General features: G+C 55.2%; 9 protein-coding genes across 9 annotated transcripts; 5 read left to right on the top strand and 4 right to left on the bottom strand.

The window, feature by feature from the left end:
- Positions 1-206: 206 nt before the first annotated feature.
- On the bottom strand, positions 207-3,767 carry N656DRAFT_797389 (kinase-like protein; the record flags this gene model as incomplete). Its single annotated transcript, XM_064817631.1, has 2 exons — positions 207-953; positions 1,014-3,767. 2 exons carry the CDS (start codon positions 3,765-3,767, stop codon positions 207-209), a joined length of 3,501 nt encoding a protein of 1,166 aa, XP_064671091.1.
- Positions 3,768-5,328: 1,561 nt separating this feature from the next.
- On the top strand, positions 5,329-6,475 carry N656DRAFT_624964 (uncharacterized protein). The gene has a single exon (XM_064810346.1). The coding sequence runs from the start codon at positions 5,689-5,691 to the stop codon at positions 6,319-6,321; it is 633 nt and encodes a 210-aa protein (XP_064671090.1). The 5' UTR covers positions 5,329-5,688; the 3' UTR covers positions 6,322-6,475.
- A 2,158-nt stretch (positions 6,476-8,633) lies between these two features.
- On the top strand, positions 8,634-10,147 carry N656DRAFT_844430 (FAD/NAD(P)-binding domain-containing protein; the record flags this gene model as incomplete). Its single annotated transcript, XM_064819144.1, has 3 exons — positions 8,634-8,663; positions 8,754-9,346; positions 9,411-10,147. The coding sequence occupies 3 exons, from the start codon at positions 8,634-8,636 to the stop codon at positions 9,970-9,972; spliced, it is 1,185 nt and encodes a 394-aa protein (XP_064671089.1). The 3' UTR covers positions 9,973-10,147.
- Positions 10,148-10,210: 63 nt separating this feature from the next.
- N656DRAFT_707381 (uncharacterized protein) lies at positions 10,211-12,263 on the bottom strand (the record flags this gene model as incomplete). Its single annotated transcript, XM_064811430.1, has 2 exons — positions 10,211-11,845; positions 11,898-12,263. The coding sequence occupies 2 exons, from the start codon at positions 12,261-12,263 to the stop codon at positions 10,211-10,213; spliced, it is 2,001 nt and encodes a 666-aa protein (XP_064671088.1).
- A 972-nt stretch (positions 12,264-13,235) lies between these two features.
- On the top strand, positions 13,236-14,683 carry N656DRAFT_836423 (uncharacterized protein). The gene is made up of 3 exons (XM_064818778.1): positions 13,236-13,615; positions 13,699-14,118; positions 14,196-14,683. Exons 1-3 carry the CDS (start codon positions 13,378-13,380, stop codon positions 14,240-14,242), a joined length of 705 nt encoding a protein of 234 aa, XP_064671087.1. The 5' UTR covers positions 13,236-13,377; the 3' UTR covers positions 14,243-14,683.
- A 1,021-nt stretch (positions 14,684-15,704) lies between these two features.
- Positions 15,705-17,849, bottom strand: N656DRAFT_730024 (uncharacterized protein). Its single transcript, XM_064812619.1, has 2 exons — positions 17,461-17,849; positions 15,705-17,411 (listed from the first exon to the last, which is right to left on the bottom strand). Exons 1-2 carry the CDS (start codon positions 17,527-17,529, stop codon positions 16,005-16,007), a joined length of 1,476 nt encoding a protein of 491 aa, XP_064671086.1. The 5' UTR covers positions 17,530-17,849; the 3' UTR covers positions 15,705-16,004.
- A 295-nt stretch (positions 17,850-18,144) lies between these two features.
- On the top strand, positions 18,145-20,941 carry N656DRAFT_844426 (MCM-domain-containing protein; the record flags this gene model as incomplete). The annotated part of the gene is made up of 3 exons (XM_064819143.1): positions 18,145-18,149; positions 18,218-20,612; positions 20,675-20,941. 3 exons carry the CDS (start codon positions 18,145-18,147, stop codon positions 20,939-20,941), a joined length of 2,667 nt encoding a protein of 888 aa, XP_064671085.1.
- A 184-nt stretch (positions 20,942-21,125) lies between these two features.
- On the bottom strand, positions 21,126-22,240 carry N656DRAFT_778297 (HAD-like protein). The gene is made up of 2 exons (XM_064814983.1): positions 22,162-22,240; positions 21,126-22,100 (listed from the first exon to the last, which is right to left on the bottom strand). The coding sequence occupies exons 1-2, from the start codon at positions 22,222-22,224 to the stop codon at positions 21,285-21,287; spliced, it is 879 nt and encodes a 292-aa protein (XP_064671084.1). The 5' UTR covers positions 22,225-22,240; the 3' UTR covers positions 21,126-21,284.
- A 297-nt stretch (positions 22,241-22,537) lies between these two features.
- N656DRAFT_778296 (uncharacterized protein) lies at positions 22,538-24,212 on the top strand. Its single transcript, XM_064814982.1, has 3 exons — positions 22,538-22,661; positions 22,792-22,829; positions 22,893-24,212. Exons 1-3 carry the CDS (start codon positions 22,659-22,661, stop codon positions 23,755-23,757), a joined length of 906 nt encoding a protein of 301 aa, XP_064671083.1. The 5' UTR covers positions 22,538-22,658; the 3' UTR covers positions 23,758-24,212.
- Positions 24,213-24,809: the final 597 nt, after the last annotated feature.

Below are 24,809 nucleotides of genomic sequence, written 5' to 3'. Positions count from 1 at the left end.
CCACCAGTGGATCCCATATGGCCCCGATATACCATCCTTAGCGGATATCCAGCCACAATAGCTGACCAATACAACATTGTAAACAGACATATGCTCCTGGTCATGTCGCTCCACGAAGTTGCGACATATCCAGCACTATGAGCCATATAGACATACAAGAGCAGAGATTGATGCTCCCAGATTGCTGAGGATGAGGAGCTCGAGACTCAAGCATCCGTCATTTCGGTGTCGAACTCGGATGGACCACTCTGCGGACCCCAGTTCCCCTCATACGTGACAGCGCCAGCAACCCGGCGGCTCGAGATCCACGTCACTGGCTCCGATGCCAGCAGCTGCTCGGCGGTAGGACGATTTGCAGGATTCGGCTGGATCATCCACATGACAATGTTGTCCAGAGAATGAGGATCCTTAGGGTCCAGCATGAAGGACGGAGGGTGTTGCAACTCGGCTCGTTTCTGCGCACCAAAGAGGTTGCTGGCATCGTGCGTCTTCGCTTCGAAGGGAGACGAGCTGCAACGCTTTGCATCCATTGCAACGTCAATTTCGTGGTCATCCGATGCAGCAGAGATGTTGGCCTCGTGTCCAATGGGTACGCCGTTGGCATCGCGGACGAGAGCACCGGCTTCGCCGCAGGTGAGGGTGGGAACGATGCTCATGTCAGCGTTCCGCAGCGCCTGCCAAACCGGACCGTTGTCCGGGAGGAACACGTTGCAGGCAATCTCGAGAATGATCAAGCCAAGAGCGAAAATGTCGGCAGGCTTGTCGTACTGTCCAAGGAGAATCTCCGGGCCGATGTATTCACGGTCTCCCTCGCCTTCGATGCCCTTGGCGGCTGGCCAGCGAGTCGCCATACCAAAGTCACCAATCTTGAGATAACCATCAGAGGTGATGAAAATATTGGCGGGCTTGAGGTCAAGGTGGATGAAGCCGGCACTGTGAATCGCGGCCAATCCCTACCGAGCAAGTTAGCAAACGCCGGAACGACCTATGGAATCTCGATTGTTCAAACTCACCTGAGCCGTCTCCAAGAGTATTTTCCAGATTCTGAAGTCGTCCAAGCGGCCGGTCTGTCCAACTTTCCCCAGAAATCGGTCAAGGCTGCCCTCGGCGCAGTACTCCGTCTGAATGTAGAGATGGCCGTGGTACTCCCAGGCGTCAATGAACTGCACAACCTTGCTAGAATTGCTGAGCGCTTGCAAAATCGCCACCTCCTGAAGCTTCGCCTCACGCGCCTTGGCGCTGTGGAAGGGCACCTTGAGCTTCTTGACGGCATACACTGCTCCGGTATTTTCCGGGCTTGAAGGGGTCCGTGGGGTCATCGAGAAGACTGTCATGAGCGAGCTAGGCTCCGACGACTTGACAACGCGATACACCTGAGAGAACTCTCCTTTGCCAATGGCTTCCGCCTTGTCAAACCGGTTCAACAATGACTCGTCAACATCGCCTGGACCATGTCCATTCTGAGGCGTGATGCTCAGCCGGCGCTCGGCGAAGCTAAGAAACGAATGCCGGGCATGGGATGTGGTAGGAGTCGCAGGCGGCCGGCTTTGTTTGGCACTCGCTACCTGCGCGTTGGAAAACGACAGGGAGCCGGGGTTGGGCGGGCCCATCGGCTCGTCGGCCGCATCTTGAGGCGTGTGAGGCGACAGATTCTCATTCTTCAAAGGACTCGCTACGGCGGCGGAGTCGGTCTCGACATACTGCTTGCCTACATTGCTGACCGTAGCGCAGAAAGCGGGCGAAACTCTGGTCGGGGCAGGAGTGGCAAATGCCGCATTGTGTGGACGGTTGCCAGCCAGGGAAGAAATTGAAAAGCCCAGGGACGGCGAGCCGGTGGAGTAGGGAGTAGAAGGACGAGCGGCAGCATCGCTGAGCTGCTGAGCCCCTCCCTGCTCATCGTTGGTCGAGGAACCCTGCACGGGTCCAGACTGAGGATCAGTTGCAGCAGCTTCGCTGCCCAATACAAAGGCACGCGAGCCATTGGTTGCCTGGCCGCCCTGAGAAGACGCCGGAATCGATTTGAAGAACAGATTCTTGGTAGGAGTCGGAGGGAGATCGTCCTGGGATCCGACGAGTTCATCCCCATCGATGCTCAGCACACTAGCCTTCCGGGTGTGGCCGGAGCGGATCTGCTGGAAGAAAAGACCGCCGGATTTGTTCTGAGTCCCAAACAATTTCTCAGCCGCGGGAGCAGCTACGGAACTGAAAGGCGACGAAGGGCTCCCCAAAGAAACCCGCGAATGCCGTCCACCACTGGTATGCTTGGGCGGGTAAGTGCTGGCGTTGTAGGATTGCTTTTTGCAGGGCGTGTCCGGCATGGCAACAGCGCTAACACCAGGGTGATTGGACGGACCGAGATCTGGATTGCGGTTCATCTTGGACACTAGGCCCGTCGACATGAAGGCGGCCTGAAACGGCTTTGCTTGCTTGTATTCTGGTGTCTCCACGAACTCGCCAGCTAGGGCGGGACGAGGTCCATGGGGCAACGATTTGGCAAAGATGGGCGGAACCCGCGGCCTCTGAACAGGAACATGGGTTGGAGACTCGTCCATCACGCTCGATCCCGACGAGGACAGGGTCAATGAGGCCTGGGTCAGTGACCGCGACAGCGGATGAGGGCGCTGCACTGGCTGAGCCGCCGGTTTCGCCAACGGGGCTTGCACAAAGGGGCTTCCACGCTCCTCGGGCGGGAGATATTGATCCAGCGCCAAACGGGGCCTGTTCCGGGCAGGCGTAGAAGCCTCGTTGGTAAGTTGTGCCAGCTGCTTCTCGCCGGTGCGGCGGCCCAAAGATGATCGATTTTCGACATGTCGCTGCTGCAAGGTACTCTTCCTCAGCGACGACGACCGCTTTGGCAGGGCAGATGGAGTAGGAGATGCAAGCTGGTCCTCAGAGCTGGATGGGTCTGAGCCCGTCAATTGGTACTCGTGAATCGAGTCCTCATGAATGTCAAATCCCTGGGTAGACGCAGGATCTTGATCGAGAGAATCTGAGTCACCCCCGAGACTGGAGATCCCGTGCAGGCTCCGACGCTTCGCGACCGGGCTGCCGCGGTTTGACTGACCCAAGGTCATGGTTACGTCGCTCCGCTTGAGCGGGCTTACGGACATTGCCGGAAATGGGTCGTTAGTCTCGAAAAATTTGGCGATGCCGTTTTTAGAGGATCCTGATATGTCGAGGTGCACAGAGTGACGCGCTGGCCTCTCGAGATTGCGACGCGACGAGGGGCTTAGCGCGATGGGGTGGTCCTCGAAGCTCGCGTTTTCTTGTCCACGCGCCTCGAAATCGGGGATAGATTGGGGAATAGGGTTACCAGAATCAGGCGCAGGGCCAAAGACGCGCTTCAGCGGGCTCTTTGGAGATAAGCGCGAGCGCGAGAGCGGCCTGGTCAATGGCTTCGACCGTGTGGAACGCACTGAAAGCTTGATGTTTGGCCTGAGAGATGGAGTGACAGTGTTTGCGGGAAGCTGCGGTGCCGAAAAAGAAGCTTGGGAAAGGGAAATAGCTGCCGGCGGAGCCGCCGGTGTCACCGGGATTGGAGTGGAAGCTGGCCGCTCAAACTGCACCGTTGATGACGGGGTAGGCGAGAGGCGGAAGATGGAAGAGGTAGCCGGAGTGGGAGATGCGGCGCCAGATAACCTGAATTTAGAAGGCGAACGTGAAAGAGAGCGTCGCAACGATCGAACAGCCGAGCTAACATCGACATGGTGGACGTGTGTGGGCGAGGGCAGGGTAAGTGTGCCCCCGCTTCCGGATGAGTATGACATCGCCGACACCCGTTCACAGCCGCAAGAGTGCGACTTCGACTCACTCCCAGACCCGCAACCTCTGCAACCAGAAAAAACTCAACGAGGTTATCCCTCTAACGTTTCCGTCCTCAACGTCTACTGAGCAAAGAGAGTCCGATGATGCTCCGGGTACCAGTACGGCAGCGCAGTCGGGAGGCGTATGAAAGCCGGTACCGTCGTGGCGTCCAGAACAGAGTAAGTGATTGAAAGTCAGGACCCGAACGACAGTTTATCGGAAACTGATGGATCCAAACAGTGCAGCTCTCGGAGCGGCAACGGGCCAAGCGCAAAGTCAAAATGCTGGCTAGTGCAACAGCAAAGCGTACCGTGCACTGTCAAGAGTGTTGCGGTCCGTGTTCGAAAGACGAAGACAGCCGATGCCCCAAGATGAGAGCATGTGCGTGAGATCCGAGGTTGAAAGAGGGCGTTTTGCTGGCAGAAGCTCGCTCTTGCCTTGGACAGATTCTTCAAGATTCGATGGGCGCGTGGACACGTCAGGTCAGGTTCTCGTCAAATCAGGTCAGGTGCGGGTAAGGCATCCTGCAGCTGGATCGCGACTGCCTGCTCTCCAGCACTCCTTCTCCTCCTTTATTAGCCGACTGTCGCCATGCAAGCAGATCCAACTGGCAGTTGGCGGTGTTGCAAAGATGGATAAGAGACGATTGTGTTGAAGGTCTGAGGTTGACAACGATGACAGTGATATCGGACCAAGCGTCTTGCGGCAAGGCGCGGGGAAAAGTGCGATAACCAGGATGCCGGTTTGCGACGCGATCAGCAGGGATTGACGCAATGATGAGCCTAGCTATGCGCTGAGGCCTAAGGGACTGTTTGGCTTGTGAGCACTCAGAAGAGAGCTGTTGCTGAGTGTTTGAACAAGATGCAGATGTTGATGTTCAGCATACAGGCTAGAAGGGGTGTTCAACGAGGCGATCAAGTGGCAAGACACATAAGAGATGGGACGTTCCTTGTTTACTTGGTCGCATTTCACGCGTTACACTGCGCGTCCAGGGACGCGTTGAAAGGGGTCCCTGTCGTGCCTGGCGTTAGCGTAACAGGCCTCCCCACCGGTCGGACCAGGGTGGCTTGTGCGGCTCATCCTGCATCTCTCGATCCTCCGTCCGTTCATCCATGTTCCCCAGAACGGATGAGACATGAACCACGGCCACCATCAGCACTGTAATTGTCTTTAATCTGGGGGATAATGCCATCATGGATGCTATTAATACATGGTAGATGAGCACTGCGATCTGTTTATTATGCTAACTCATTGAGCGAACTTTCTCTGCTTGTCCAGCAGTACAATATGGGTATTGTATGGATGTATACTCCGTAGATGATGGATGGTCCGACTGTAACGAATTATATCTTCTAGTAATTACAATACACACCTGTCTCACCGCTTCAGAAGTTCAGACACAATCGCTCGCCTAGAGTGGGTTCATGAGGCCGGAGCGGTGAATTTGTGCCTTCAAGATGCCAGTGGTAGCCAAAGAAACTTGGAAGCATCCATGGAGCCGGGTCAAGTGAATCCTCGAGCCAAATCCCGAACCAATAAATTGCAGGGGTCAGTGGCAGGCGTTGGGGGCATGGGGATATGCAAGATGTGCTAGATTCACACCGCTCCGTCGGGGTTGGGGTTGGAACGTTGTTTTACCTCCATTGTGCCTTTGTTCATTCCACATGCCAAACCACAAAGAGCCCAAAAATAAAAGACTCCAGGTGCTGACACAAAACGCCCGTCAACGCCGCTTGGCCAAAAGGCGAAACTGGCCTAAGGTCGCGGCCCAGCTGTCTTCAGATGCTGAAATAGAGCTTGCTATAGCAGCAGGCTGCAAGTCAAATTCGATCCCCCAGCGTTTGTTTTGTTTACTTTGGACCAAACCCGTCAAAACAAACAACAATGCGGACTAAAAAGAATAGCAGGGCATCGGGACCCTTTCCCTTTCTGCCGCACAAATCGGGAAAGCAAATACATGATCGCGCCGAAATTTGGGAAATACGCGCAATGCAAAAATCAGAAAGAAAATTACAATTTCATGCTCCATTCCGCTTTCCCCTTTTCCGCCTGGCCTCGTCAACACTCCACCCATCGGCTTTTTCCACCCTCCGCGGACCCGCCAACCCCTCTCTTCAACAAGGCGTCGCAGGTCCTTCTTCCCCTCCTCCACGGCGCCACTACGGGGCTAGCAGATCTCGACGATCCGGCACAGGACTAGGACTCACAGGACGACCAGTGAAGACGCGACCTTCCGCGCACACTAACCACGTCCTAAACCCTTGGGTCTTCGCCTCTGATCCCCTGAACCTTGACTCTCCCGTGTTGACAGAGCCGCTATGGTGGAGAAAATCGGGAAGAGATCGGCTCAAAAGAATCGAAATCTTTTTTCTTTTTGCTACACCACGCGTCAAAGAAACCGGTCTTATCAAGTCCCCCACTTCAGACTGCACGCGTCTTTCTTTGTGTTGTGGTCAAGCTTTGCGCACCGCGCACGCATACCCTCACGTTTGTTACATGAAGCCTTCTCCGTCCTGAACTGACTGGACACCAAGCATCCAAGCAAACCGAGTTCTTCACGATACTTGCAGTGTGCCCCGCTTCCCCGCAAGAAGTTAGACCATACAGTGTACTGTATTGTTCACGATAGTGGCACGCGCGCCCTCAGCCTTCTCTGGGTTTCCTTGCCAGAAAGCACTCCAAATGGTCCTTCGACCTCCATGAGTTTTACGCTATAGTACACTATTATCTCGGCATCAGCAAGCCGGCGATCCTGAATGTATGGAGTCCAGTACTGTAATCATGTACACTATGTATGTACTTTCTAGTCTCCGGCAGTAGGGCGACTACCTTATGTTGCTACGCCCCGGAAAATGCATGCTATTCCATTGCCCGAGCACTGCATTGCATTGCACCGCATGGTAGGGTAACCAGCGCTCTGTAAAGATTAATAGCCAACACAATGGAAAGTAACGTCTGTTTGTACTCTGTACAGTACCTATCCTAAGTCAGCTACTGCCGTACACCACGAAGGAAACCCATTTCGGGCTGTGCTCCGAACCAGTCGGGAATCGGGATACGAAGTGAAGGCAGAAGCAACAAGCACCACGATCTCAGCTGTGATAGTTCCCTCACACCCCAATCATATGAACCTATCAAGCCATGCAGTGCAGTGGTCTCGGGGTGCGCCTGATATCCGTGCACTACTCTCTCCCAGCTTACATCTTAAAGTTAGGTAAGCGACTCTTATAGGACGACTAGCAGTCTTTGTAGGGGAATCCGATACATTATGCGATCTAGATGTCCCTGGATTTTGCGCCCAACTAGGTATGTTGATAGTGCCGCTCAAATGTATATAAAGCAAGAGTCAACGTGTAGAAGCAAGTCCCCGGCGTAGAGGGAATGGAACCCATTCTTCATGGTGACCACTTTGCACTAGACACGTAGAATGATAACAATCATGATGATTGCAATTCATGGAATTGCAAGCCACAAGAGTCGCCAGATAGTGATTACCTGCCTCATTCAGACGGCCAACCATGGTGAATGGTAAATGATCTCATAGGGATCGATCGATAAGTTCAAGTTGGCTTAGAGAAGACGAATCAAGTGGACTCGTGGAGTTCCTCAGCTAGGAGTATAGGCAGGTAAACTTTTTGGATTGCATTTACAACCTGGTTCTCAAGGTTGGAACTTGGAACCACCTTTCTGCTTAAGGTATACTAGTAGTGGCCCATGAGGATCATGATAGCCTCCCTGTGGCATTCGAAATACCGGAATCCTTACAGTACCTTACATGGAATCATGATGTACCTAGTATTCGCAAGAGAAAGTGCCTACCTTATGCGAGCTGCCTCACCTTGAGTACCCACATACAATATCGAGCTTTCAACTGCACCTGTATGTACAATACAGCATCTACAGCAATGCGCCACATTGATGTATTAACTGCTAGTCGCTGCCATCAAGTCCTGAACGGCCATGCTTGTTCGTGGCGTCAACGCCGCCGGCGTGTCAAACTCCGTTCTAGCGGCGAACTTGCGTGGTTGGTCGACTTCATTGAAATCCAAGGGCCAACACACTAGTCAATGCAGCTGTGGACCGGTGGTTTGAGGCGTCGTCCGCGGATAATCTAGTACATGTGAGATTCAGATAGGGACGGGAGAGTTGCGTTCAGTTCGACCAACTCATGATAAATTCCGGCAGGTGCCCAGGCAAGGACCAACGCGCTTCCTCTTCACTGGTCCATCCCATATTACCCTTCCGGATATAAGAAGGATAAACAGGATGGAAACACAGAGGCCAACAAGCCAAGGCAAAATCTAACATACATTCGATATCAAAGATAAGGTAGGTAGGTAAGGTTGGTTGGTAGTATATTATCTACCTACGTCGAACACCCCCTTAAGGTATTCCAAGTTGCTCTGCAAAGTGGCAAGGCCCCTGCCAACGTCGCCATATCTCAGGCCATATTCACTTGCCGTACATCATAAGCGCAGCCAACGAGAGGCACTGTCAGTTGGTGACGGGACTGAAGGCTGCAGGAGATAGTCTTGGACCTGACTTCATCTTGCTGACCGAGCAAGCCAGGGTCATGTGCAGTACACGTATATCATGTATGTAGACACTCTGAGTCAGCGCCCAGTTCTGAAGTCTCAACAAAGTCAACATGAACGCTTGCAAGTTCCCTACCGTGACCCCTTTCCCCCTTTCACATTGTCATGTCTTCAGCCTCACTGCTCTGGTGACTTCCATTCCCATCAGCCACACTCCTAGTAGTACCTCGGGCTTAGTCTGTGAGCCCATCTACCATCTTCCTTCAAGTTGTTTTCCTTGTATCCAAGACTAGAATGACCATCGGCCCAAAATCTGTCATCATTGTAAGTTTGAAACCGACCGGAATTACTACCTACCTTGGTACCCTAGACTCTACCGCTCACTCACAGTTGCTGATCCGTCATCCACGCCAGGTCGGTGGCTCTCTCGCTGGCCTGATGCACGGTGTATATTTCAAAAGACGCGGCACCGACGTTGTCATTCTCGAACAGGATCCCAACCCGATCCGTGGCAGCCACCAAGCGGGCATCGCCATCGGACCCGCTGTCGAGGAATTCCTGACCAAGTACGACAAGACGGGCGTACAGAGCTGTACGCCGCCCATGACGGTTCGCCTTGCGTTCCGTAAGCAACCCGAGACTAAGCGGCTCCTCAAAAGCGCCGGCCGTAACCAGACGAGCTGGGGTCTGCTGTACCGTATTCTCCGGGCCAACTTTGACGGCATGGCATCCGATGCCGTTCCCAACCCGCCTTCGGCCAGGGAGGAGGGCGAGGGCCGAGTGCAGTACTACACTGGGCAGCGGGTTACGAGGCTGGAGTATGACCGCGATAAACAGGTCGTGTCGGCCACGTTTGTCGACCAGGGTGATGGAAAGGAGGATACAATGACGGCCGATTTGGTGATCGGTGCCTATGGTGGACGTTCAACCGTCAGGACCCTGCTGGAGAATACATACTTTGAAAACCAATTTACCCTTAGCTTCCTCAAAAAGAGCTACATAGTTAGGTAGGTACGCCACCCCCTAGCTAGCTCTCTCCCAGCCATGGTGATGATACTAACCAACAAAAAGCTACAACATCCCCCCTGACACGCCCTCCTTCACCCCCGGTACCCGCCTGATCAACTGGGTATGGTACAGCAACGTGGACGAAGCCTCGCCAGCCATGGCCGAAATCCTAACCGATATCCACAACCGCCTGCATGGCAATACCATGCCCGCCGGCCTGGTCCGCCCGGAGGTATGGAACCGGCAGGTCGCCAACACCCTCCCGCACATGGCCGGCCCGCTCGCCGAGCTCATCTCGGCGACGCACCAGACGGCCGTCTTCGTCACTAAGGTCCACGACGCGCTCTGCCAGGCGCCTGTCTTGTGCGACGGCAAGGTGATCCTGGTCGGTGAGACGCTCGCGGCCTTTAGGCCCCATTTCGCTCTCGCCACCGAGCAGGCGGCCCGTCATTGCTTGGCCTTAGCCAAGGTGCAGGAGGGAGAGAAGAGCCTGGATCAGTGGGCGAGGGAGGCGAGGGTATATGGGAAGAGAATGTGGCTGGCTAGTAGGCTGCTTGGGATGTTTGGGTGGGCTGGTGGTGGGAGTTTTTCAAACCACTATGTCTGTATGTCGCGTTCTTGGTGAAGCTCAAGTTTGGGTTGGAGTGAGGGGCCGTGTTTGGCGCCTGAATTGTCTAGAAAACCTTACATGAGTGTGGATGTATCTCGTAACTCAGACCAATGGGTGTTGCCGCAGTGGTTGCTTCGCAACCCTTTTAGCTTACTAGCTTCCTACCAGTGACTTTGACTGGGCCACAACCAATCAATTGAACGATACATACCTTTGAACAGCTATCCAACAACTTCAGTCGTCGACTCGTGGGTCACGCCCATCTCGTCCTAATAAACTCGGCCATCTTGCCCAGGTCCTCGAAGTGCTCCAAGACCATGGCAATGTCCTCCACCCGCCTCTGCCGTCCCTTGGGCGCCACCAGGTTGCTCTCGTCCAGCACGTTCTGATCCTCCACATGGACGCGGCCGCCCTCGCGGATCTCCACCACAATATTGGCAACACGGTCCCGAAACGGGAAGCTCGCCGACAGGCGGGGCACTTCGAGGCCCGACAAGGTCACGTCGAGCTTCAGCGGCGGCTCCTTGTCCGTGGCAGCGCCGCCTCCCATAAAGGCTTCATACGCCGTCTGGGTGGTTTCCGTACTAGCCGTTTGGACTGATGATGATGACGGCTGCTTCCCACCGCCGCCGTTTTGGGCACCCGGATCCGACCGGTCCGTGAAGCTGTTCTCCAGCACCGTGGCAAGGAATACGTACTGTCGCAGGTAGGGCAGCATGGCGACCAGCTGCTGCGGGTGCGAAAAGGTCACCTCAGCTAGAGTCCTACTCCAGGAGGCCTTGTCGACTTGGAGCGTGTTGGTCTGGTCCTTCAGCAACACTTTCGTGTCGCCAATCGGGACGAATGCCGTCTTCTTGGTGCACCTGATAACCCTCGGTTCGGTAGCATCATGGAATTTGCCTGGCGGGTGAGGCACCAGAAGCCCGTCGAAGGAATTCCCGTTGAACGCACCGCCTAGCCCGCACCCTAACTGCTGAATCTGATCCCAGACGGTTATAGGAAGGGGGACTGGAGGATCGAATGTGGCGCGAAATACGACCTCTGGGAGCCGGGGTCCGAGGAGTGGTGCCCCGGAATCCATCGGATCAACCTTTGGCTGGTCTGGTGCAGGAATGAATGTACTCTCCGGCTCAAGCCAGTCGATGATGGGGTCACCTGTGCGCAGCTCGTCGGGGAGAGCCGGTTTCTCAACATCTGCGCCGATCCACTTGTCCGAAATGCGGACCGGGCCAACGGAGACATCAACGAGAGGTGCACAGTCGATCATCATGTTCCAAGTCCTCATCTGCTCGCCTCCAGCCGGATCTGTGCTCTGTGCTGGGTAGCGTCTCTTCTCTTTCCAGTATTCGAAGCTCATGCCCACCCGGCCACGGGCGTTCATTAAGGGCTTCCCGCTCTTCAGACAGGTGACAAAATTCTCGAGATCCCCATCATCCATCCCGGCCAGAGAAGGGTCCTCGCGAGCCTTTTGGAGCTCCCACGCATAAAGGCGATTCAAGCTCTCGTAGACGCCGGCTACAGCCTCGTACAGGTTAAGTCCGGGATTGATGCTCAGCTTGTCTAGCGCAGCGAGTCGCTCGAAGTTGGCCGTGAAACTCTCGAGTGATTTGGTCAGAGGACTTTGGTGTTCGCCTAGCCGGAGGTCGTTGAACAATATCTCAGCGGCTGCTTTAGCGTGCTTGTTTACGATTTCGGCTGAGTCCGGAAAGTTTAGAGAGACGGATTGCACGATATCGCTGGAGAATTCGATAAGAAGCTCGAGAGCCGAACCCGCTACAATGAGGGTTCTGTTGTTGCTGTTGTCCATAGACCTTTCCCAGATAAACTCGAGTTCAAGTCGCTTTGCCAGTCTCTCCAAACCGGCCTCGCTGATCAAGCCCTTGCTCCGCTGACGGATGTTAGCTAGTGCCCGAGACATTAGGTTTTCAACGTGGTCATACACTGAGGATGCTGATAACATCGTCCAGGCGCTTCGCCCTCTCGTCTTCACTGGCCCTACCGAGAGTCCCCAGCGCCCGGATGCCCAAGTCCAAGCCCGGGCCCATGTGCAGGGCGTTTAGAGCGGCGTCAACAGAGGGCGTGTCGAAGTTTACAGCAGCGCTTGACGGATGGCCGCCTACGGTCGCGGTAGCGGGTGATTTCTTAACTTGCTGCGGCGAGGACCGTGGGCCATGGGGAGATATGGCAGCCTGGGCTACCGAGAAGGGTGTTGAGACTGGGGGAGTCGCTGCGGCGCCATGCTGAGCTTGTGACGGCGTCCTACCCTGCTGCGACAGAGGGTGCTTGCCGGGTGTTGGCGTCGACATGATGGCCCTGTAATCCTAATGGTTGAGTTGAACTTGGTGCCAAATGACGAGGCCCGAGTTGTCTGTCCCTTAAGTTTAGTCTCTGCTAGCTCTGAACTTCTTTAAAGCTAGGGCGGGAAAGTTACCCATGTACAAACGGGCAGGTACCGAGTAGGTACAGTGGAGGTTGAGTGAGCGCACGCAGGAGCTCCTCCAAAGTATCTAAGGAATTTCACCATTCGGGCGCAACCATGAAAAGAACCTGAATGTAAAGTCGTCTCGGTCATGTACTGTGCTCTTCCAGGCGGACTCCATCGATAAGTCCTGCCCTCAATGGAGTCGAGATGTGAATGAAGCGAGAGCTTGGACCGCTGAAAGAATGCCAATGGATCCTATTATATTCCAACCCTAACCCCGGTACTCCGTATTGTTGATTTCTCCAAAAAATCCAAATCGCGGTTCTTTGGACGAGGAAAGGCAAACTAACTTAGCGACTGAACTTGGCTCCGAGATAGTTCTGAGAGCGCAAGACTAGGACGAGAAATATGTAGGGGAACGACCTGAAACAGAGCCACAAAATTGTTCGCAACTTTTGAAGCATTTGTACGAAGGCCCGGGCCAATTGAAGTCTTTCCGCACTCCAGATAATGCGCGCGCACGGATTACACAGTGCTCCGTTCTTTAACTACTTGAACACTTATAGAACCCCTACAGGTCACTGCGAGTGGTCTCAGCGTTCTTGAGTGCCACGATAAGCTTAGCGTTGCAGCTATGTTCAGCGAGCCAACTACATCTGAAACACCGTGCGATTTCGCGTCACGAATCGAAAAGATCTACTGTGTAGCTTGTGCGCTATCTTGAGTGTGGAAAGACTTTTGGCCCCGGCCTTTGTAGTGTAAGTCGACTCGAGCTCTGGGCCTTGGACTTTGTGGGGCTCCGTTTCTGTTTTAAACTTTCCGTCATCCACTCGCGAGTCGCGACCCACAGCTGCAACTGCAACCCAGTCCCGTCATCAACGTCGTCTTCGTCGCATCCGCTGCTATCGACACCACAGCAGCAACAGCTACAAACAGCAACTACAAAAGCTTTGACACCCACATCAGCAGCAGCCAACGCTGCAGTCGCAGCTCGCGCCATGAATGGCATCAACGGCGGCACCGTGCCGGGCATGGTCGGCTTGCCCACCCCGGCCGCCCACCAAGCCGAGCTCAACTACATCTATGGCATGGTGGAGGAGCTGAGCCGACAGCTTGCCGAAAACCAGCGCACCCTAGAGGAGGTCATTTCCGGCGTCGGCCGAGTGCGCAGCCTCGCGAGGACGCATGCACTCGGTAACGAGGAGCTGATCAATTCGGCCGCCGACGAGCTCAAGGGTTTGTCCACGGCCCCTATTCCTCACAAGAAAAAACAATAAATAGTAAAAACCCTACCCTAACATATTCCCACAAACCCACAGCCCAAGACGCCAACCTCGACACACTGATCTCCGTCCTCTCCGAGTCCCTCGAAAAAGCCAAATTCAGCCGCGACGCCAACGCCGCCCTGCTCTCCCAATACGCCTCGGTGCTCTCCACCATGCTGAAGCAATTCCACGAGTACAAGTCCCGCCACGTAGCCGACGTATCAGCATGGCACCGCAGCTACCGGGCGCAGCTGGCTGAGGCGCGGGCCGAGAACTGCCGGCTGCGCGAGCAGATCTGGGAGATGCAGGCGCGCGCGGGTACAGCCAACGAGCTCTTGCGCCGGTTCCGTGCCAACTACGACGCCGACCCTGATAGATGGGACCGCCGCGTCCGGTCAAGGGCGGTGCGCCAGGAGCTAAGATTCTGGAAGCGCCTTGCTATGCCACATCTGCCTGACGATGATCCGTATTGGAGTGATGATGATGATTTGGTGGATGTGGCGGAGAAGAAAAGGCTTGAGGAGCTGCAGCAGCTCGCTGCGGAACAGCAGATTGCTGCGGCTGCGGCTGCGGCGGCGGAGGCGGCGGAGGCTGCTGAGTTGAGGGAGCTTGTGACGGCCGGCGGCGGTGGTGGTGGTGGTGGTGGGGATGGTGCTGCCGCTGCTGTGGGAGAGGACGGGAAGGTGCCGCCCGAGGTACCGTCTGCGCCGGGGCTTTCGCAGAGCGTAATGATGGGCGGGCTGCCTATGCAGAGGGAGGATAGCGGGAACGTCATGTTGCCAGTTCACGTGCCTGTTCCGCCGCCGAGACCGTCGAGCGCTGCGAGCAGCACCGGGTCGTCTGGCCTTTGAAGGATTCTCTCATGTCGGGTTGGGTTTCTGGTTGACACTGTTTTATTAATGAGGGTCTCTACGGGTTTATGCGTGCATGATGCATGACGTTGGAGTCTAAGGTGTTTTTAGGGCATGGCGTTGATACAGAGAGAAATTGGCTGTAGATTTATGTTCCATGATATCCGTGTAAACCATCAAGAGTTGAGGTTTTAAACCAAAGCCATGACGTCCTACATTCAGTTGTGACCTGTGATGTGTGTAGCCGCCCGTCATATATGCTTTTGCTGCTCTTCTCACGCTGCTCTCGTCAATGGCTTCTAGACGCAGGGTCGAATTGAATCTTCCGTTGTCACTATACCTAGATGAATGATTGCTACTTGCCGAAGTAATAAGTGGCTGATTGACTGATTTGCTTTGAGTCTTATCCTGATCCGATGAACCAGCTTGGGTCTAGCGAGCGTAGATGAGAAGTACATGCCAGGCAGAAATCTGTATATGTATACGTGGCAGATTTGAGTTGATCTCTAATGAGATTCATGAGAAAACCTCAAGGGCAACTTGGCAAAAAGAGAAAGAATGAAAGTGGCATAAAACTGGGCGGGAAAGCCATCGTCTTAAACTGTTCAAGGGGCGCCTTCCCTCTAGGGTTTGTCAAGCTGCAACTTGAAGGTGTCCTAGAAAGAACCTCGAAACAGAACTCGAAAGCGATGGCCTCCCGCCCTACGAAACCGTGCAGAACGATTTCATAGTTAGCTGAAATATCCACTCGGCCACAGGACCGTAATCCTGTGGTGAGTCTAACTTGCTTTACCTTGCGCAAGACTTTGACTATATACCTACCCTCCTTTCCTCGGAAGCCATGTTCTCCGGCTCCTCCCGCCATAACTCCTCATGCGGTCCGACTCCTACCCGTAACCATACTTGCTTACCTGCCATCCCATCCTCTTGACTTCACTCAAAGCATATGGCCATTGACATCTCGGGATTCACTGGGGCAATGATATGGGATCCAGTGAATGAGGATACGCTTCGTAGTAGCGAAGACTAGCAACATGTCCTCCTCGCTGGACTGGACGTACTTATCCAAAGATAATGGCAAGGAAAGATTGGACTGAGATCCATCAAGGCGACACCATGGCTTGTGGTTCAAGGATATGGTGCTACTGAAGTATTGTCATCTTAATCCGGACTTCACAAACGTTTCACTAGAGCTTCCAGCTGGGGACTCTGATATCACAAATAATTACTAAACCTATCAGACAAGCTGGCACATGGGCGAGATGGACAAAGTAGGCACCAATTTGAACATGTCTTGGTTTTGAAATCAAGGCCCGTGTCTCTCGCACACAAACCCAAGCCGTTTCCATTTCCGAGATCCATTACGCCCAAGCCGTCGAGGCACCCAATCGAATGACCATAGAACCCTATTATACACACCCAACCCAGTATCGTCATCATAACCCAGGAAGACCCTCACCAGCAACCATGCCCCGAACTCCACTGTTATAGAATCGACCACCCTCAAATTCAGTACCCACTCTGCTCCTTCCTATGATCCTCCCTACCCGCCGCCTCCCCAGCCTCTTTAATAGCCTGGTCATCACCCCTCAGCTTAGCAAAGTACTCCTTGATGTCCTCGGCGCTGATGGCCTTCTTGCTCTCGGCAAACTGCTGGAAGAACGGCATGAGCTTGTCCTTGAGATGCTGGTACGCCATGACGCCCTCGATGGCCCGGACACGGTCGACGTTGCGCAGGGCGCTCTCGCCCCGGTCGTAGAGACTGCCGCCGCTTCCGGCTGTCGACCCGCCCCCGTTCTCGGACCCGCCGTCCTCAGAGACGGGCGGCTCGTACGTTTCTTCCTCTTCGAGGAGCTGCGGGTGCGGGGCGAGAAGCGGGAAGCATGACGAGCAACGGCAGAGGTGCTCACGGAAGTTGTCTTTAAAGAAGAGGGAGAACTGGTACCTGGGCGCGGGAGGAAGGGACAAAAGCTTGCAGGAGGCCGGCTTATTTTCATCGGGACCATGCTCGACCGGCGTGCCGGTAGTGCCGGAAGTTTCGGTTTCAGTCTTTTGGCGTTTTGCCTCCTGTGAGTCCGCTTCGTCGTCGTCCTCAGCCTTGCGTTTCTTGACCTCTCCATTGGCGGCCGGAGGAGTAGTCCCGTCAAAAATATAAGTGACATGATCGCTTAGCTTATGAAAGACGGGCGCCAAGAACCCCGGGGTGTTGGCGTATCTCTTGATCCAAGGGTGTGCATCTACGCACTTGTAACAGAGAAAGCCTTCAAAGGCGTCTTCGGCCGGGAAGCATGGTGGAAGTGGAATGTCATCTTCATACTCGCCGGCCTCGGCATCGCCGTCCCTTGACGGCGCCTCGTCGTCCTCTGCGATGGTCTCGAGAGTTCCATTGGTCTCGATACCCTTGTCTTCGGCTTTGACTTTTGTTGTCCCCCATCCCATCTTCTCGTACCACCCTGGACCTAGGCCAACGACACACCCAGGATGCCACCAATCCTCGCCACAACCGCCCGTCTCATGCGTTCCCAAGCCAAGACACTGGAACATGGTCCCCTTTTGTTGGAAGGGATCGTAATCGCATTCGCAACCACAGAACCGATTCCGGAAATTCTGGTTGTACTTGTTATTCGGATCGGGCTCTTCCGAGTGAACGCCTCCTTTGGTATTCGTCTTTGGGTTGATGCGCAGGTTGCAGGGGCTGGACTCGGGGTAGCGCGTGGTGCCGCAATCGCACGTGAAGTTTCGCTTGGTGAAGATCTCGACGAGCGTGTGGTCGCCATGGCACTGGATCGAGCACGCATAGCACACGCCGGCGCCATCATACGGTTCTGAAGGGTTCGCGGGTGGCGGTTTGCAGGTTAGGCATGCAAAAACACTCTGGCGAAGAGGGCCCAGGGGTTTTGTGCAGTTCTCAATGCTCTAAAGTAGGACTTAGCAGGAGTCGTCATGTCGGTTTGAGATGTCTCACATATGGCAGGGCTTCGCGCGCATCGGCTTCGAGCTGCATTTGACTACGAATGAACCTAGAGAGGAACATTGAGCATCTTTCCAATTGCGCAGTCAATGCATGGCTGGGGAAACACACTCGGCGGCGGTTTGCGAGTCGTCCGACTGTTGCGAGATGCTGTCGCTGCGCGCCTTGGTTGGCGCGACAGGCGCGTCGGCGCTTTCGGTGGCAGAGGCCTGAGAAGCTGAGGCGGAGTCCATCGCAGCGCACAGAAGAGATGGAATTATTGTTCAGGTTCAGAGAGAAAGCATCCAATTCGTACCTGGGGATGGAAAGAGCGGGCGGAATCAGCTTGCGGTGGTGAAATGTAGGTTCCTGAGGTGTAAGTGGGAGCTACCTGAGTCCCTGAGATCACCTCAGCGAGATGACAGGCGACGGGTTATCTTATCTCGCTGCAGCCCCACGAAACCACTTTACGCGACCCCCAAATTGGGTTTAGCGTTGTCGCGTAGACGCGTCGATATTCAATCTGCAACGCGAAAAGCAAGGGGAAACCAGCAGGCGGAGTTGCCAGTTCGTTCGCCATTTCGCATTTTCCCCCTCCACAATCCTCCCTGCAGTGTCTTCACCCCTATGAAGGTACAACATCACCACCACTGAAAGTCCATTCTCCTTTCATTCACATCTGAAGACTGCATATCAAAAATGAGGTATGTTTGGTTGGGCGCCAATAGACATGATCGCCCGCACTCTGGGAGTCCTAACACCCATCTCTTAGTTCCCCGCTTCGAGACCACCCTTCTTCAGCAAACCGAGGCGTGACCCCCAGCAGGGCAGGCCGCAAGCGTGCGCGCACTAATGGTGACGATGCTGCGTCCTCGGCCGGGCACGCCTCGAGCCCCATCATGCCCTCTTCCCCGCCCGCCTTCAATATCGCACACGGCGGCGATGATGACGACGACATTGAGGAGGACGTCGAGATTCAAGATGACATTGATGACCTGGACGAGATGGCCGAGGATGATGTCGATCTGTTCCGAGAGGGCTTTGAGCGGGACTACCGCGAGAAACCCGACGATGAGTATGAAGGCATTGACATTGATGATGAGGGCGATTATGAAGCCATGAACTTGGGCGAGAGGCGGCGCCTCGAAGCCCAGCTAAATCGCAGAGACCGGGAAGTTGCCCGGAGGCAGCGTGTTCCCGGTGCATTCCTGCCTGGCGAAGACGATGACCGCGACATCGACCTTACTGCACAGCCCCGTCGCCGCAGGCATCGGTACGACGAGGACCCAGATGAGGACATGGACGCCGACATAATGGACGAGGAGCTGTCGCTTGAAGCGCTGCACGATGTCAAGGCTTCCAGTCTGACCGACTGGGTCTCGCAACCGGCTGTGCAGCGTACTATCAAGAGAGAATTCAAGGCGTTCCTGACAGAGTACACAGACGACAGTGGCTCTTCAGTCTACGGGAACCGCATCCGCACGCTTGGTGAGATCAACGCCGAGTCTCTTGAGGTTTCATATGAGCACCTCTCCACATCCAAGGCTATCTTGGCATACTTCCTTGCCAATGTCCCGGCCGAGATGCTCAAGCTGTTCGACGAGGTAGCAATGGATGTCGTTTTGTTGCACTACCCCGACTATGAGCGCATCCACTCGGAAATTCATGTTCGCATCTTTGACCTTCCGGTTCACTATACTCTCCGCCAGCTCCGCCAGTCGCATCTCAACTGCCTTGTGCGGGTTAGCGGCGTTGTGACCAGGAGGTCGGGCGTCTTCCCTCAGCTCAAGTATGTCAAATTTGACTGCGGCAAGTGCGGTGTCACCCTCGGCCCTTTCCAACAGGAGTCGCACGTCGAAGTCAAGATTACATTTTGCCAAAGCTGCCAGTCTCGAGGCCCATTCACGCTCAACTCGGAGAAGACCGTTTACAGGAACTACCAGAAGCTCACCCTTCAGGAGTCGCCGGGCACTGTCCCTGCCGGCCGCCTTCCCCGGCACAGAGAGGTGATTTTGCTCTGGGATCTTATCGACAAGGCCAAGCCTGGTGAAGAGATCGAAGTCACCGGCATCTACCGGAACAGCTATGATGCTCAGCTCAACAACCGCAACGGCTTCCCCGTCTTTGCTACAATTCTCGAGGCCAACAACATTGTCAAGTCGCATGACCAGCTCGCCGGTTTCCGCATGACGGAAGAGGACGAGCACGAGATCCGCCGACTCTCCAAAGATCCTCGTATTGTCGACAAGATCATTAACTCCATAGCACCCAGCATCTACGGCCACACCGACATCAAGACGGCGATCGCCCTTTCTCTTTTTGGGGGCGTTCCCAAGACAACAAAGGGCGCCCATCACGTCAGAGGAGACATCAACGTGCTTCTTCTCGGGGATCCAGGCACTGCCAAGTCCCAATTCCTCAAATACGTCGAGAAGACAGCACACAGGGCCGTCTTCGCGACTGGTCAAGGAGCCAGCGCTGTAGGTCTCACGGCTAGTGTCCGTCGAGACCCGCTGACGAGCGAGTGGACTCTGGAAGGCGGCGCGCTGGTGCTCGCCGACAAGGGAACCTGCCTGATCGATGAGTTTGACAAGATGAACGACCAAGACCGGACCTCGATCCACGAGGCCATGGAGCAGCAGACCATTTCCATCTCCAAAGCCGGCATCGTCACCACCCTCCAGGCCCGGTGCGGCATCATTGCCGCCGCCAACCCCATCGGCGGGCGGTACAACTCGACCATCCCCTTCTCGGCCAACGTGGAGCTGACCGAGCCCATTCTGTCGCGTTTCGACATCCTCTGCGTGGTCCGCGACACGGTCGAGCCCGAGGAGGACGAGCGCCTGGCACGCTTCATTGTCGGTTCCCACAGCCGCAGCCATCCGCTGACAAACAACAACACGCAGGCGACTTCTGGGGGCGTCGACGGCGGCGACTCGATGGAAGTGGAGCACGACACGCAGGTTACTGCGGCCACTGCTGATCGAAACGGCAGCAACAACAACAACAAGGAGGGCGAGATCCCGCAGGAACTCCTGCGCAAGTATATCCTCTATGCGCGCGAGCGGTGCCACCCCAAGCTGTACCACATGGACGAGGACAAGGTGGCGCGGCTGTTTGCCGACATGCGGAGGGAGAGTCTGGCGACAGGGGCGTATCCAATTACGGTATGTTTTCTTGTCCACTTCTTTCGCCCTTGATCGTTGATAACTAACCGACCGACCCTTAGGTCCGCCACTTGGAAGCCATCATCCGCATCAGCGAGGCGTTTTGCCGGATGCGCCTCTCCGAGTACTGCTCGTCGCACGACATTGACCGGGCCATCGCCGTCACGGTCGAGAGCTTTGTCGGCAGCCAAAAGGTCAGCTGCAAGAAGGCGCTCGCCCGCGCCTTTGCCAAATACACGCTGGCGCGGCCCGATTTCCATTCGCAGCAGCGCCGGAGCCAGGGCCAGGGCCAAGCGGCGGGCCGGAGGCAGGCTGCTGTTTCGGCGTGATGTACCCTCAGTCAGGGTTGGTGGTTAGTGCAGTGTGGTTGGTTCGCTGTTATTTGTTGGTTTGACTTGGGTTGTTTGCCGCGGCGTTTGACGGAGTATGGTGTCTTTTATTGTGAGTTGTGAGAAGGGGTTGGGTGAACAGGTACTGTAAGGGCTAAGCAGTGCTGGCTGGGCAACGTACTGTACGTTATGGTGTGGGTAATACAAGGCTGTTTATTGCGAGGCCTTGGGACTCATACAGGAGAAGATTTATTAACAGGCGTTTGTATCCCGGGTATCGGTCAGTAATCATACATCATCAGGTGCTCTTGCTCGATGGTAAGAATATATCAGATTGGCATCGTCAAATCTTCGCCTTCGCACCCCGATAGTTTGGCTTGATGGGGACTTTGGGGTGATCGCCCGCCAAGGCAAGACCGGTTATCTTCTCAAGCGCCTCCACTGCTTCATACGCCCTCCCAAGCGGCACCCTGATCGTCTGAAAGCCAGCAGCCCTGGCCGCCTTCAGGTTCTCCCCAATGTCATCCAAAAACACAATGTCTCCGGCAGCAATGCCCTGAGCCCAGCCAAGGGCCTTGCCCCTATCCGTGCCCGCATTCGCTCGAGCAAACTCATTCACCTTTTCCAGCGCAAGCCTGTAGATCTTCGGATCCGGTTTCCTCAAGCCGACATGGGCCGAAGATACAAACACGTCAAACAGGCTCCGCACGGGGTCGTCAAGGAAGTCCTTCTGCGAGTACTCGTGATCGGGCGGGAATATGACCGTGTTGCTGAGCGCGGCCACAATGTACCTGCCGCTCGCCTTGAGCGCCTTCAGCGCCGGATACATCCAGGGGTCCGGATGCCGCGCGGCGGCCATCATGTCGTAGAACAGCCGTTCCCCGTCGATTTGGGGGACCGGCGGGGTTTGCTTGGGCAGTAGTGCGGATGATGGGTTCGGGGCGCGCTGCTGGGCCTCGTAAAAGGCCTTCCAGCGCGCTGGGTCGTGAAGGTCCCGGTTGAACCCGGTGAAGAAGTCGGCGTCCATGGGTATGCTGCCTGTCTCGAGGCGGTGCCAGAAGCCGTTTGGGGCTGTTTTGGAGATGGAGTAGTTGATCCATCCGGGAGGGATGCCGAGGCTGAGCTCGTAGTCGAGGATGGCCTGGAAGGGAGACGCGACCTGTTTGTGTGTGTTAGTACTGCTGAACAGCAAGAGTCAGGGTATATGTTTCACCACTTACACAGACGCCGCCAATGTCGAAGAGGATTACTTTCGGTTGCTTCGCGGGGCTTGATTGCGACATGTTTTCAACTGCTGAAACTCAACTGATCATGAGATTCCACGGCTATGATACAGCAATGGCAAGTAAAGCACCATCGTGAACAATGCTTCGTGGCCTCGTACATACAGTATGGTAGTGAATGTTATTAAAGACATGCATGGCCATCCGGAGCCGAGTTGCTGGGCGGAGCGGGGATTTGGAACCTCGGCTCGGCAAGAATGAATCTTGAGCTAGGACCCCCAGGTACCTTCGTACTGTCTTACGTAAGCACTCGTCGCCAACCAAGCTCTCTCAGACTCTCACCGCCCTCGTCCCCCACCGCAGCGCAATCGCCTTTTAGGGCTGTGGGGTGAAATTCGGCCCACGAAATATTCGTGCCCGCGAATTTCGCTTCCAATCTGCAACCCGTGAACCGACCCAGCTGAGTACGCACCGCCCAGCGACAATCAGTCAAAATGGTGAGTTAACAGCTGCCGCCTCGCAATCGAGGCATTGCCCGAATAGATAATCGAGAGTCAATGCAAGATGCTTCGGAAGGGGGAATTATTCTGAAGCGCAAATTGCTGACTCGGGGATATTGGACACCAGGCCTTCCACAAGCTGGTCAAGAACAGCGCGTACTACAGGTGAGTAAAATGGCCTGGATCAGTTCGCAAAGAAGGGAATGTGGGTGTTGACTCGCGTTGCAGCCGCTTCCAGACCAAGTACAAGCGCAGGAGACAGGGCAAGACCGACTACTATGCCCGCAAGCGCCTGATCACCCAGGCCAAGAACAAGTACAATGCGCCCAAGTACCGCCTCGTCGTCCGCTTCACCAACCGCGACATCATCACCCAGATCGTGACCTCGGAGATCAACGGCGACAAGGTCTTCGCGGCTGCCTACTCGCACGAGCTCCGCGCCTACGGCATTGAGCACGGTCTGACCAACTGGGCCGCTGCCTACGCCACCGGTCTCCTGCTCGCCCGCCGTGTCCTCAAGAAGCTGGGTCTGGACGAGGACTTCACCGGTGTTGAGGAGCCCGATGGAGAGTACACTCTCACCGAGGCTGCCGAGACCGACGACGGGGAGCGCCGCCCCTTCAAGGCCTACCTCGACGTTGGCCTTTCCCGCACCTCGACCGGTGCGCGCGTCTTTGGCGTCATGAAGGGCGCTTCGGACGGCGGTATCCTGGTCCCCCACTCCGAGAACCGGTTCCCCGGCTTCGACATGGAGACGGAGGAGCTCGACGCCGAGACGCTCAAGAAGTACATCTATGGCGGCCACGTCGCCGAGTACATGGAGACCCTTGCCGACGACGATGAGGAGCGCTACAAGAGCCAGTTCGTCAAGTACATTGAGGACGACATCGAGGCTGACGGGCTTGAGGAGATGTACCAGGAGGCCCACAAGGCCATCCGGGAAGACCCCTTCAAGAAGTACGAGAGCGATGCGCCCAAGAAGAGCAAGGAGGAGTGGAAGCAGGAGTCGCTCAAGTACAAGAAGGCCAAGCTCACGCGCGAGGAGCGCCAGAAGCGGGTGCAGGAGAAGATTGCCGAGCTTCGGGAGGAGTAAAATGGTTTTTGCTAGGGACTGGTCTCGTCGTCGTCTGGGCTCATGACTGCTTATTCTTTAGGAGTTCTCATGCACATTGGGAGGGGGCACACACGGGGGGTAATGACCAGGGTTTATCAAAAGCCAATCAACTTTCCGAGTTTGTGCAGGTTTGTCGGAGTTGATGGCGCCAATTCGTGACGTATGATCGGAGTGCAGCCACTGCAAAAGCCGCTGGAAAGCGCTACTGAGATGGGATCACGCTGCCTCGAGGCTGCCGAGGCTGCTTACACTACACGACACACCTTGCCATGCACAGAACTTGGCCAACCTATGGTGGGCGCCGGCAAGCGGTGGCGAGACTCGGCACGTGACACTTTAAGCGGGTTTCCGGTTCCAGGGCTTGAACAATGAATTCTTCGCCTGTCGGGGACGCTTCCTATGGATGTTGCGCACAATGCGTGGTTTAGAAGAGGGCAGAATATCGACAGGCAGTTGGTAATTCATGAGATATCCGTGTATACATGTAACCCGACGTTATGTGCTTGTTCCAGAGCGTACAACCTGATGATGAGGTCATGGGGGAGGCTGCCAGCGTGCAGGATTACCAAATCTGGAGGTTGACAGATGGTTCGTTAAGAGTGAACATTGGGCCACCGCTCCTTATTTGCTTCCTGTCAGCAATGAAGGCATGTCTTGACCTTGCTTGCTTTGGATTTTAGCTAAGATATGGATATGATCATGTCGATGTCGAATCTTTTTGAACAATAAGCGGCCATCAGCAGATTATGGTCCCCTTCGCTTATACACCACTCGAACTTGGCTGGTGTAGGCAGAGGTTTCGTCCTATCGCAGCATCATCATGCCATGCAAACCAGAAATGTCCTGCAGCTGGGCCAAACAAGGGCCCAATGAATGGGATTCAAAAGTGCGGGCTCCATTGCGGGGACCTTGCCACCGTCCACCGGGCTCCGATCCGGTCCGCCTGGTCATTTGTCTCCATCACTAAATATGTAGACTTGCCTTTTGCCAGTTCCTGGATGGTAATGATCCAATGTTGTTCCATGTCTGGT

This window comes from Canariomyces notabilis (assembly GCF_033297395.1).
Source record: "Canariomyces notabilis strain CBS 508.74 unplaced genomic scaffold N656scaffold_8, whole genome shotgun sequence".
NCBI lineage: Eukaryota > Fungi > Ascomycota > Sordariomycetes > Sordariales > Chaetomiaceae > Canariomyces > Canariomyces notabilis.
The sequence above is the reverse complement of the archived record's forward strand: the minus strand, read 5'-3'. Positions and strand labels throughout refer to the sequence as shown.

Coding starts and splice junctions, on each gene's coding strand:
- N656DRAFT_624964 (XM_064810346.1), top strand. CDS start 5,689: ATGCGGACTAAAAAGAATAGCAGGGCATCGGGACCCTTTCCCTTTCTG.
- N656DRAFT_836423 (XM_064818778.1), top strand. CDS start 13,378: ATGAATGGCATCAACGGCGGCACCGTGCCGGGCATGGTCGGCTTGCCC. Junction 13,616..13,698: donor GGCCGCCGACGAGCTCAAGG/GTTTGTCCACGG, acceptor ACAAACCCACAG/CCCAAGACGCCAACCTCGAC. Junction 14,119..14,195: donor TGACGATGATCCGTATTGGA/GTGATGATGATG, acceptor GCGGAACAGCAG/ATTGCTGCGGCTGCGGCTGC.
- N656DRAFT_730024 (XM_064812619.1), bottom strand. CDS start 17,529: ATGTTCCTCTCTAGGTTCATTCGTAGTCAAATGCAGCTCGAAGCCGAT. Junction 17,412..17,460: donor CGCGCGAAGCCCTGCCATAT/GTGAGACATCTC, acceptor GTCCTACTTTAG/AGCATTGAGAACTGCACAAA.
- N656DRAFT_778297 (XM_064814983.1), bottom strand. CDS start 22,224: ATGTCGCAATCAAGCCCCGCGAAGCAACCGAAAGTAATCCTCTTCGAC. Junction 22,101..22,161: donor TCGACATTGGCGGCGTCTGT/GTAAGTGGTGAA, acceptor ACACACAAACAG/GTCGCGTCTCCCTTCCAGGC.
- N656DRAFT_778296 (XM_064814982.1), top strand. Junction 22,830..22,892: donor AAGAACAGCGCGTACTACAG/GTGAGTAAAATG, acceptor CTCGCGTTGCAG/CCGCTTCCAGACCAAGTACA.